At 44.6% G+C, this 12,684-nt stretch overlaps 1 protein-coding gene across 1 annotated transcript in view; it reads right to left on the bottom strand.

The window, feature by feature from the left end:
• Positions 1-12,684, bottom strand: part of igf1ra (insulin-like growth factor 1a receptor) — a 70,639-nt gene that overhangs the window by 10,543 nt on the left and 47,412 nt on the right. Inside the window, exons 3-16 of the mRNA XM_047595452.1 lie at positions 12,243-12,543; positions 11,119-11,255; positions 9,832-9,982; positions 8,916-9,124; positions 8,651-8,777; positions 7,860-8,095; positions 7,552-7,719; positions 6,970-7,177; positions 3,905-4,182; positions 3,637-3,779; positions 2,894-3,059; positions 2,691-2,793; positions 2,389-2,459; positions 2,068-2,297 (exon numbers count right to left, since the gene is read on the bottom strand). Coding sequence (XP_047451408.1) covers positions 2,068-2,297; positions 2,389-2,459; positions 2,691-2,793; positions 2,894-3,059; positions 3,637-3,779; positions 3,905-4,182; positions 6,970-7,177; positions 7,552-7,719; positions 7,860-8,095; positions 8,651-8,777; positions 8,916-9,124; positions 9,832-9,982; positions 11,119-11,255; positions 12,243-12,543 — 2,528 coding nt within the window. The remainder of the gene's footprint in view (positions 1-2,067; positions 2,298-2,388; positions 2,460-2,690; positions 2,794-2,893; positions 3,060-3,636; positions 3,780-3,904; positions 4,183-6,969; positions 7,178-7,551; positions 7,720-7,859; positions 8,096-8,650; positions 8,778-8,915; positions 9,125-9,831; positions 9,983-11,118; positions 11,256-12,242; positions 12,544-12,684) is intronic.

Raw genomic sequence — 12,684 nt, 5'->3', positions numbered from 1 at the left:
GGGAACCTGACAGAGTCAGCGTGCAATATCATGATTGGCTCAGCAGCGATAAGGGCGTGGCCTACTGCGTACAGGAGGTCTGACAGGTCTTATGTGGTGCTCTGACTGAAAGATAACGTCTTCTGCCTCCGTTTATCCTTTTTGGATTTAGGGATGTCACAATTACAGTTTTCCTTAGTACGATTAATGTCGATGTAATTATTACGATAATCACTTTATTTTTTTATCTTTTGATGCCAAAATATAATTATATTACTAATTATATGACCCAATATTTGAATTTGTATATTTAAGTATCTATTTATATAGGACCAATCATTGATCCCCCAGGAGAGTTGTTTAAATTATTTAAGTCATCAATTGTCATTTATACCAGATGTTCAAGCTTATTATTTTATGTTTAAATTACAATGACATAAACAAATTAGTAAAACACGAAACGGACTGGAAGCACAAGTATGCAGGCACTGCATCGAGCTGGAAGCACAAGCCCAACGTTTATGCACAGATGAGAGAAAGCAAAAGGAGGTAATGCTGAATGCTCACTGACTGAGTGAGAACCTTGACTACATGGCGTTTTCTTCTACACGTCACACAGATACGGAGACTGAGACTGTCCGATGACAAAAAAAAGAAGAAGAAGAAAGAAAAAAAAAACTCACGCTGCACTTTAAGACGAATGTATTTTAATGTTACTGTCGGGTAGTTGTCCCTCAGGTGGTGAATCATATTAGATGTGTTTTCTCCTTTGACTGCAATTTCTTTGTAATATGATTTACATGCTGGCAAGCCGTCCTCAAAAACGACACCCTGGTCGTTTTTCCTGTATCCAAAATATTCCCACGCGGCTGATTAAACACGTTTGGTCGGGGGAAATTACTCTCCTGCCACTTTCCCCACAGACACGCCTCTAATCTGCAACTTGCACGGACCAAAACAAAGCAGCACACGCGGGCGCGGCAACACGTGCGTGTTGCGTAACTTTGTTTTTGTTCCGTTTCAGTTGCCCTTAACTATGGGTCTGGCATGATATTTTCTGGCTGTATTCAGGAAACGTTACGATCAATTAATCGCGCTTGATGCCACATTTAATTGTGAAATCGAGTAATCGTGACATCCCTAGTTGGATTCATGGTAATGTGTATTTAAAGACATTTAAATTTGTGGGGGAAAATAATAAAAAAATAAATATATATATATAAAAATGTCTAATCAACCAAAGATTTTACGACCCACCCCCTGCAGTACCTCCACGGACCCCCTAGGGATCATGGACCCCCTGTTGAAGACCTACGCCACAGAGTCAAATTTATTTGTAGATAACTCAGAAACTGCTTCTTTTCTTTTTTAATTGGTTTAAGGAGGATGAAAAAAGTTCTCTTTCAAATTATTGAAATTGAGTTTAATAATTAAACATTTGGCTTTTTAGCAGTGGGACTCACTAAAAAGGTTTAAAACAGCGGCTTTCCAAAGGGAACATTGGTAACGCATCCATTTAACACAGTTAATGTGGCTGCGATCCTGCTGATTGGAGATGGGAGCTTGTGCGCAGTCTCCGGGAGGCTGAACCGTGCCTCAGGCTGCAGCTGCCTGAGTAAAGATAGTTGTTCTTTTTGTATTTTGCATTAGTTTTGATATTTTGTTTTTCATTTTTTTTGTGTTCAATTTACTGGTAGTTTTTTGTTTGTTTTGGATTGGGTTTTAGCTTTATTCATTTAAAAATGTTTCATTTCCTTGATGAAGTTGCCACCAAAGCTTCCTCTTACTGGTTGTGTTGAAATATTTGTCCAAATTGACAAAGACTTGAACATTTCCGTTAATTTTGTGTGCTTTTTCCCCACTACATTTCAGTTTTCCGTTCAGCATCACTTACTATAATGACCTTGATAAAGACACTAAATGTACTAATGGCTCATAAGAACTCTTGACCTGCTACATTTGTACATCTCTGCAGACTAATTAGAATATAATGATAACTGAGAGCAACTTATTTACTTTCAGCCACATTCTGCTCCACTCTATCTGCATTTTCTCTAGAAACCGTCCTATGACCCATGTCCATCTTACCACGTGGTGACAGTTGAACTCCTTCATGACAGAGGCCTCGTTCAAAAACTCTATGCGCTCCCTCATGCTGGCCGACTCGTTGACCGTCTTGATCGCCACTCGTGTCTCAGGTTCATCCTTGACCACTCCTTTTGCGAGGCCTTCGTACACCATGCCGAAGGAGCCCTGGCCCAGTTCCTTATGCATAGTGATTTTCTCCCTGGCCACCTCCCACTCATCCGGGACGTACACTGCAAAAGCAGAAGAGACACGCAGGTCAACACCACTCCCGCACACACAAAAGTCTAACTGTGTAAAACGGAGAACATATCATATTCTTACTCTCAGCGGCACTGATGTACTCCGGGTTGACGGATGCATAAAGGACTCCATTCCCCAGTCTGTCGCTGTTCCTGTTAACACATTTTCAGCTCAGTTAGCCGGCAGGCAGCTCTGATTATGGTTACAATATGCAATTCTCAATAGGAAGTCCATTACAGGGGAACGTTAATGAAAGCAGCAACTATTAACTGTAATTAACATTACACTGGTCATTAAGCTTCATAAGCATAGTGAGGTGGAACAGCTCAATCAGGGAACTTCGTCGGCCAATGCGGAAAGCACACGTTCCTAAAAATACTTGCCTCTTTTTGTTAACAAAGAAGAGGATGGTGGTGAGGGCGGCGATGAAAAGAGTCACTAAGATGGGAATTATGATGACCAGGTAAAACGTAACGCCGTCATCTCCTGTCAGGAGAGAAGAACAGAAAGAGGTCAGCGTCCACCGTGGGTCCCGCTTCACATCTACGACACACGCTTTTGACCAGAGCAGGGGCTGTCGCCTTACGTTTAGGCGGAGGCACGTAGAAGGACACGCTCTCCGTCCAAGAGCCGTTTCCCGCTAGAGAGGTGGCGCGAACGCGAGCCGAGTAGTTCCCCGAGCCCAGGTTGGTCAGCCGGGCTCCTTTGTACTCGCGGTAATGCTGCCGCGACACGCAGCCGTGTTTCTCAGGCTGGAAGAGAACAAACACGCGGTGGTTAGCGCTTGGAGACAGTGTGGTTCTGTCTTTTTGTTGTTGTTTTTCTTAATTTTAAGCAAATATAGGGACTATGAGAAATTACTGATCTTTAATCAAATTAAAAACACTTTTTCTCACTTAATTTTAACATGGTGGTAGATGTTTTTATTTTGCTTAAGAAGGAAGCTTGGGTCTATTTTTTTTATCTGAGTTACTACAATATCTGTATGAGTGATACATGTGTCATCAGAAAAATAAAAAAGTGAGAAGGTTCCTTTGTAACTATTGCATCTGAAACAAAGTGAAGAACTCTATATAAACAGATTCCAATCACCATTAGAGAGCAGAAACAGGCCTCTTTGTTTGTTCTGTATATGTGTGTTTATTTACAGAGTTTGATGTGAGAACAGTAAAGCAGTCATATTCTCGACTTCTTTAAAAAGGGAGAAGAGGCCGACGATCAGGCTGTTATGAGCTCTATTTATATTATGAACAGTATAAACAGAGCCTCATTGCGTGCATCTTAAAACATGTCTGAAAGGGCCTTATAATTAGACCCAGCCGGGCTCACCTCATTCCCCAAACGATACTTGATCTCGTACATCAGGATGAGTCCGTTGGGCATGATGGGCTCCGGCCAGTGCAGCAACACACACCCCTCAATCTTCTCATTCCTCTCGTAGTTCACCTTGCCAGGGATGTCATCTGCCCTGACTGGAGATCAGACACATCCGCAACATTACAACAAGGGTGTACAATTTCAGAAAAAAATAAATAAATAATGTGTTAGAGTGTACTATTTCCATTGTTCCATATCTGGACTGTGTCCAGACCCTGACCTGCAGGTTTGGTCCTGGAGAAGACGAAGGCTCCAGCGCTGCAGCTGCCCACCTCCTCGTTGCAGGCATGGATATCAATGCGGTAGACAGTAAAGGGACGCAAGTTGGGGATCTCCAAGTGCTCCGCCACGCTCTTGTCTTCTGAAAACGGGTACTCTTTGACAGGGGGAATGCCATCTGTGCTGTTATCCCATGGGCCAAGGGTGGTGTTCCCCCTACCGCCGTCATGAGTGTTGTTTGCAACGCCAAAAACGTCTCTTCGCCTGCGGTCGCGCGGTCTGAAATGCAGAGACACGGTCCAATAGAAAGTTGATTTAAGTGCAACGCGCAAGCACTGTAAGGACAACAGAAAATACTTTCCTGGAAATGTTAATGTAACGTGTAATAGCAGGTTTACGACTTCCAAAAGAATATTGCACAAAGCTTAAAAACATCTCGCTGGAGCGGGTGGGGTGAGTGTATACTTTGTGTGTGCATGTGTTTATGGGGCATGTGTCCAGACACAGCTACTCCCTGTGATGCTGTGGAGCTGGATGAGGTCAGATGGATCATTGCAAGGTGGATGGAAAATAAAAATAAAAAACAGACGGAGTGAAACTTTCCAAATTATTCTTTTTTTTAAAAAACAAAAAAACAACAACAACAGAAAAGTAGTCTGCAGAACATTTGTGTGACAGACATTCTCAACCAAAGTGTTCAGGAAACTTAAGTTGTGCAGCCTCGTGGAGCTGGACATCGTCATTACTGAGGGCAAACGTGTGGCGACAGCTGTGACTGCAGCAGCGGCGGTTGTGTTAGAGATATTTTGTCTACCTGTAAAACCTGCAGCTGAGCCAGAAGAGTCCTAACTCTGACTGAGTTGTACAGAATGAAGAGATGGCTAAGGTGTAAACACAGTATATACAGCTAAGCTCAAAGATTCACTTGCACAGAATGTTTTTTTTTAAGAAATCCAGAACCCAAACATATTTTTATCAATCCTTTCAGACTGAACAAAATCCATAAATCCTCACAATCAACGCGTGAGCAAAGAATCTTTGAAGGTGGAGTCGCCTGTCGATCAGCAACCAGCAACCAGCGCTCCGCAGAGTGTAACGTTAAACGTAGAGGGTTAACAACTAAAGCTCGAGTTGAGCATTTTGCAGACTAGAGGAGGAGACGCAGACGGATACGTGGGAAAGACCAGTCGCACCGACATGTCAACATTCCTCCCCGACAGTTACGAGTGCTGCTGTCCAGCAACGCAAAGCCGAGCACTTCAGCGTCTACTGACAATGCATCATAAATATATGAAAAGTGACAGCCGAGAGAGAGGGAGATGCAGAGCAAAGACACAGATGCGTGAGTCTGACTCACACCGACGAGTTGCCTGTCACAAAAGCCAACACGAGGAGAAGAAGAGAGACGCGTGAGAAAAATGAAGATGAAAGAGCATTTGCGTGACCGGAATATTAGACTAAGCAAGGCCTTGCATCTAGTGAGTTACTACAGTTAGTGTCCTAACCATTCCAAAAAAAAAAAAAAAAAAAACAAAAAAAGAAAAACCCTGACTGTGTTTTGAGTGTGTAGAAGGGAGGGGACACGCTGGAGGAAGAGGTAACTTCCAGGGAGTCATTAGCAAGTCGTCTGTGCGTATTCTGAGTTTCAACAGCAGGCGATTACAGTAAATAAATGCTCCAGTCCGCTGATAACAGGTTTTGCATCGCACCACAAGGTCTACTAAACAGATATTGGCAGCCACCTTCTTTGTGCAGCCTCTGTACTCCCTCCCCTCCTCCCTTCCATTAAATCAGCCTGATTTTCTTGCTTTCTGTTTGTGCTCTAGCGCTGATGAGGCTCTTCCCTTATTCATTTAAATTCCAGATGGATTCACTGTACATTTCCTGGCAGCTGTCTCTTTCCAGAAAAAAAAAGAAAAAAAAAAAAAGAGAGAGTCTCGGACAAAGAGAGCGTGCAAGGGGAGGAGCAGACTGGAGTGCCGAGTCGAGGGGGACAGAATGGAAAACATTTCCTCTTCTTTTTCTGGTTCTGTTTTTCGTGCGCCCTCTTTTCCCCTCACCCAGGGTCTAAACTCTGAACTTTAGTTTAAGAAAAAAAAAAAAAAAAGGTTTTCAAAGCCTTTCCGTGGAGTGGTTTGGAATAATGCTGGCTGCGTTACAGTGGAGAGCCTGTGCACACACTGGCTGGGACCCTCGCTGCAGGCCAGGGACCTGCCACTGGCAGTTTCCTAGACAGCTAAACTATAACAAATCAACACAGACGGAGACAGGAGGAGGCGCATAGATGATGAGTTCAATTGCAGTAGAAGGCTATGTTTTATCATGTTTCCTCCAAAGACATATTCTTGATCTAATTCCCTCTTTAAGCGAATGAACTCTGGATGTTCATCATTCAAGCCACAGATTTATAAGACACCTGACATATATATGATCCTCACGAGAGGGATATTAAAGAGATTTCCATATTTGCCCGTGATATATCACAAGGTGAGCGCTCACAAATGCATAGATTGTGTGTGACTGTCTGTCGGAGACGTGTGAGAGGAGAACAGAGCTGGAGCCTTTGAAACAGCGAAACATACACAGCCACGAGCAAGTTAAACGATAACACAACACAGATGTCAGTCCCTATTGTGGGGAACAAAAGCTTAAGCAGCTAGTGTGCAGCCAAACTAGACCCTTCAGACTCCTTAATCACATTGCTCTCCTGGGTTTGTTTGTGTTGCCTAAATTGCTGCCTGTTAGGTCCTAACATCCCCTGTGCCACCGTTGCCACGGCAACAAAAAGCCACAAGAGCGCTAAGAAGGCTTTGGTTCCCGCTCAGCGTGTCTCCTTATTTGCTCCACCTGGGGAAAAGGGCCGGGCTCGACGGGCCTGCTCACCCCCCCACACCCGTCCAGTCCATCTACGTCCCCACGCTCGGATCGAGTCGGCCCCATAGAGGAGCAGCTGCACCTGAGCCACTGACTGAATTCTCATTTTAACCCCTCGAAGCAAACAAAGTTGTGCTCTGCGATTTCCGCATGAAAAGAAGTCAAACTCATCTCCACGCTGTTTCACCGTACCTCGGCAGAAAGATGGCGTTGTGGAGGAAATTCTCAAATTCTTTGACGAAGAGGCGGTCATCCTTCTCCCGGTCCTTCTCCTCCGACGTCTTCTGGCAAGTGCAGCACGGCCTCTTCTCTCCCCCGGCCAGGTCTGACTTGGTGGGCTTGGTGCAGTCTTCCATGTCCGAGAGCCCCGTCGCTGAGATCCGGATGGGAACCTTCAGCTCTGTTTGGGAAATCGAAGAAAAAGTCAGGGACAAAAGGGTGAAGCATGACTAGGGCTTTTAATATCAAAGGAATCATGACTCATGAGATAACGCAGTATACTTATTTGCTTTCTCAAAGGCAGATTGCTACTGCTTTCATATCTGTAAGTAAATACAAAACTACACACAGCAGCTAATTAGCGGAGCTTAACACAAAGACTGTGAACAGGTGGAGAACAATGTGTTTCTTCCCGTTTCCCATATTTTGGGCTAATCAGTTGCCGTCCATTGTTTTGTTCATGCACAACAACAACATGCACATATAAGAATTATCCAAGGGAAAGCTCAGAGGGTAAAAGGCTGTTCATCGTATTGTATACGGAGTAACGCAGACCTTTGGAGCAGTAGTTGTGTTGGTATAGCTCCCTATCCTCCGGCTGTTGCTGCCAGCGCACCAGGTAGTAGGACAGGTTGCCATTGGGGAAGACTGGAGGTGACCACCTCACCACCAGCTTAGTTGAGGAGTTGGCATACGCTCTGGCGTCTTTAGGCACAGATGGCACTGAAACAGTCCCAAAGTCACAACATGTTATTAAACTCTGGCTCATGTGGTCACTCAATCACACACAGTAATTACTGACAACTTATAAACAGCGTCAACATCTGTGGGACCGGTGGCCAAGGGAAAGTTCTCAAACTTACGTGACGGGCGTGTGCGAAGGTATATAATATCACTCTTTGCCCCAGTGATGTGTTTGTCCTCCACCTGCAGGTTAATAGCTTTCACAAAGATAGCGTACTGGGTCCAGGGCTTGAGCTGCTGAAGGGTGACTTTAGGATCAGTGGTTCCGTCCCAGGGAAGATCCACGTCCACCATGTGCCAGCTGTTTGAGCCACAGCCGTCCTGGCCATCGAACTCTGTGATGTTCTGGAAAGGACTGTAGACGACACAAAAGATGTCATCAGTAATCAGGCATAACATTATGACCACCTCCCTCATAGTGTGTAGGTCTCCCTTGTGCCTCTAAAACATCAGAGAATGGACATGGGCTGTCTGATGGTGTCCTGTGGTGTCTGGCAACAGATTGTGGATCAGGTTTGTTGTAGTGCATCCCACAGATACTTGATCAGTTTGGGATCTGGTGAATTTGGAGGACACGTCAACACCTTGTGCTGTTCTTCATGTTTTTATGAGTTGTTGCCAAGCTGTTTTTGTGTGTGTTCCTGTGTCAGGCTGCATCCTGCCACTGCCACGGGGTGGAGGTGTCTGGTCTGGTTTAGGTAGGTGCTACGTGTCTAAGTAAACGAAACGTTTCCCAGCAGAAGTTTGCTTTGTCACGAGATGGTCTTTATCATTTACTTCTCCTGTCAGCGGTTTTAATGTTGCGGCTGATCGGTGTACAGAATAGAATTTTTTTTATGTGAAAACTTTTATCCGTTGAACCTTTTTAGGTCTGTACACACACATTTTTTTTTGTTTTCTGGGTACTTACGACTCCTTGTAGTAGACTATGAAGCTGATGAGGTTTCTACGATCCTGCAGCTGGTAGCGCTCCCACGTCAGACTGATCGCGTGGCTCCTTGTGCTGTTAGACTTGAATTTCAAGATGTGGCTTTTACCTGTCACAACAGAGCAGAGGCCACAGTGAGACATTTGCATAAAGTAAAATAAAATTACATTTCATGGCTTCTCTGGTGTGCACAAACACCGAATGACTACATAAAATCACATGTAGATCAGTCAGTGGATATACTCACAGCTGGCTCTTTCCCCGTTGTTGCGGAAGTCTCCCTCCTCCGGCTTCACAGCTATGTTCGTCTTATCCCACATTGTGTGGATCTCAGACATGCAGAGCCGTGGGTTCTGGCGGAAGAAGAGACGCCCAGCCCGAATAGTCAGGTTGTGCTGACTCCAGTCCCACAAGGACTGCAGATTCTGATTGTTGATGGCGGAGAACGAATACATGCTGGTGACGACAAGAAGACAAGAAGGTGCTTAGAAACATGTCACCAAATGGACGTTAATACAAGTTTTTATTGGACGTGAAAAACTTTCAAGCTTAAGTGGCTGCAAATGGGTTTGAAGGGGCATTAGCGTTCGGCCCTAGCAGAGGTTCACGTCACGTGGCCTCAGGTTTGTTTGTCTGTCTGACAAACAAACCTGAGGGGAGGACATGAAACAGTGTCGTGCTGACGCTCTAAACTCCAACGTTCCAAGTAACACAGCAGAACAGTGACGGGAATGCCTACCATCCTCAACAGCATTCCTCCGAGTGAAACTTAACCCTGGGAGAAATGATAACAAGCAGGGCGACAGGCTTTCCCATGACCCCTTTGGCCATAACCAAAAAAAAAAAAAAAAAAACCTTCCCTCGTATCTTAGTCTGCCGTAGATATCACGGTGAAGACACTGGTGGACCTGAGACTTTCCATTCACATTTGTAGCGACAGTGACTTATCGCGCCTTGGTGCCAGACCTTGTGTAAGGCATGCGGATTAAATTTAGACGCGGCAGTTTATGTTACTGTACTCATCCAGAGCCGAACCACTTGAACAACGTGAAGCCACTTGGACATTCAAGCATCTTCAACGACGTCCTCGCCTGCTCGTGTTTTCTAATGCTACACACACCACTACAGGCATGCGCGCGCACATACGCTCAGAAAAACCTTACTTGTCGATGAGCTCCTGCCCATTGATGACACGGAGGCTCTTGAGGAAGGACAGCGAGTCGAGCGCGTGGGAGTGTCGGATCTTCACATAGCCCGTCACCTTCTGGATCAGCCCCATGAAGTTCTCCAGCTCAGAGGCTATGTTATCTGGGACTGGAGGTAAAGACAAACACAGTCACAATGACAGAAAAAAAGCCTTTGAGACACATCTTTTGAGAACCTCCTCCACAGCACATCGACTGCAACTGTGATACCGCTAAGCACTCAGTCTTTCTGATAACAATCTTTATGATATGTTGAGATTAGCTTGTGAGCCGCCCTGTCAACTAAGCAAATAAAGTAAATTATATCATAATGTGATAATTAGGTTAGAGTACAGGAAGCAGATGTAATGTTGATTTTGCAGCCCTCTATGTGCATCTTATCAGCTAAGGATTTTCTACTTTTATTATCTGTGTAATCACAATTATAATAGGGCTGAGTGCAACATGCTCGTGTGAATGTACTGTAAATGATTTCTACAGGGCTTAGGTCTTCAACAGGCGTTTCCGCAGAGGTACTGCGGGGGGGTGTGGTGTGTGTGTGTGTGTGTGGGTGGGTGTGTGTGTGCAGGGGGTTTGTCGTAAAATCTTGGATTGATTAGGCATTTTTTTATATATTTTTTTAATTTTCCCCCACAAATTCAAACATCTTTAAATCCACTATACGATGAATCCAACATATTTTAGTAAAGGGATAAATGGAGGCAGAGACATTATCTACATTCAGCAACAAAGGAGCCGTCTCAATAGCCACTAGACCTGTCAATCTAAACCTCCTGTATACAGTAGGCCCCGCTCCTATCGCTGCTAAGCCAATCACGAGGCCGCATATTACACGCTGACTCTGTCAGGTTCCCCCAATGAATATCGAAATGAAGGCCAAAATGAGTACATACTACTGTAATTGAGTCTGTGTGTTATGTGAAGAGCTCAATAATGAATGCAAAATGATGTTGATAATGTATATTTGTAAACAGCACAAGGCTGAGTTTAATATAGAACACATATAATAGACTGGAAACGTAAAAACGTTGACCCCTGCTATAAGGTATTGTGTGGCAGATTGCAGGCAAATCAAATAATCCGTTGGCCAGTGTTCACCAGCCAACCAAAGAACTTTCAATCTGCTTAGTTGTATCTGATATAGTTTAGTCCTCTAAAAGTTCCCAGTACGTGTTGAAGAATAGTCTGCTGAGCTACTGCAAAACGTCCATTACATGAAATCAGCGGACTCTGAGCTGCACTTACTTCCCTGGCGAATGTTGATGTCCAGACTGCCTTCGATGACAGTGCAGTCCTTCAGGGACTGAGCAGCATCCACGGAGTTGATGACAGGGGACGTGCAGACCTTATCACACAGGCCGTTGCAAGCAGTGCACAGCATACTGTGTAAAGAGGAAGCAAAGGGAAGAGGTGAATGAGAACTAGAAGACATGGGGCACGGGAAAAAAAAAAAAAAAACAAAAATGCAAAAACTGTCAAAAAAAAATGAAAAAAATTCTTCAAAAAAACCTCGCCCTTAAATAATTTGTCCACTCCCTTGCTCCCAAGCATTCCAGAAGAATCATGCAAATAAATTCAGTGCATGATACGAGGTCACCTCTCACATGGAGTTTAATCTTTTATGGGCCCTCAACTGAACTCTTGTTTCGTGAGAGAGTGACTCACTGTATTGACCTCAGAGACAAAACAGCAGTGCGATGGCCAAATAACATCCAGCAGCAAGGTCTGCATGGAAACTTTGGGATTTGACGAGACTAAGACTTTGAACAAAAAGTTTTCTCATCGAGGGTTAGCGCCAAACAAAGGGAATGTCAAGCGGAGGGAGACGGCTCAGCGGAGCCTCTTCTTAAAACCTTTCAGGGCTAGTCTGCGCGATCTACCAGTGGTGACACGCCGAGAACATTTTGCTCTTCTCTTACTTAAACAGTCTGGTGAGTTCAAACTTAAATCTTTAATCTGAACTTTTAATTCCTGTTTTGAAACCCACTTCAAAAAACAAAACAAAAAGGAACGCTGTAAAAGGAGAGGTAAGGTGAAGTTCAGTTCAAGGATACCTCATTCAATTGAATTCATTATGCATCAACCCAGAGCGAGTACAAGCTGCCGTGGCATACTTGAACACTGAAGAATAAACATCTATTCACAAAAGGTTTACCCATGGAATAATACCAAGACCTGTGATCCCAGAGGAATTCAAACACAAAATAATAAAGATGAATAGTTAAACTTTGTGAAACCTTAGACACAATGTAAAACAATCCAATTCAAAATACATAATAAGAAAGAGCTTTTTCAATGCTTTCTACATTCAGTGCGCTGGCATCTCTGAACATCAGGACCTTAACCAGGAGTGAAGGGTAAGTCCTTACCGATTAGTCTCGTTGCGCGTGAAGCCAGAGGGACAATCGGGCATGCATTCTCCACCGTGGATGACAAAGTGAGTATCACTGGGCAGGTGCACATGAGAGCACAGGTCCAGCGTGATGCAGCGCCAGCCCTCGAACTTGTAAGTGCCCGGCGGACAGTCTGGCACGCATTGGCCCTCGAGGTTGTAGTGGAGGCAGGCGGAGCAGGCCATGTCGTTGTGGGGTTCGGTGCAGCTACCCAGGCACTGGCTGTGGCAACACTCCCCGTTGTCCATACAGGCCAGCTTGCAGTGGTCCGGGCACACTGATGGAGGCAGAGGACAAAGAGAGAGGTCAGTTCTGGGCGAGTGGTATACAGTTACAAGACGGCTTTTCCAAAAACCTCAAGGATGACAAAGGTCAAACCGATGTTGACAAAGAACAATAGCACATGTCAAAAATATGG

Source organism: Mugil cephalus, chromosome 10 (genome assembly GCF_022458985.1).
Source record: "Mugil cephalus isolate CIBA_MC_2020 chromosome 10, CIBA_Mcephalus_1.1, whole genome shotgun sequence".
Lineage (NCBI taxonomy): Eukaryota > Metazoa > Chordata > Actinopteri > Mugiliformes > Mugilidae > Mugil > Mugil cephalus.
This window is presented reverse-complemented; position numbering and strand designations above follow the sequence as displayed.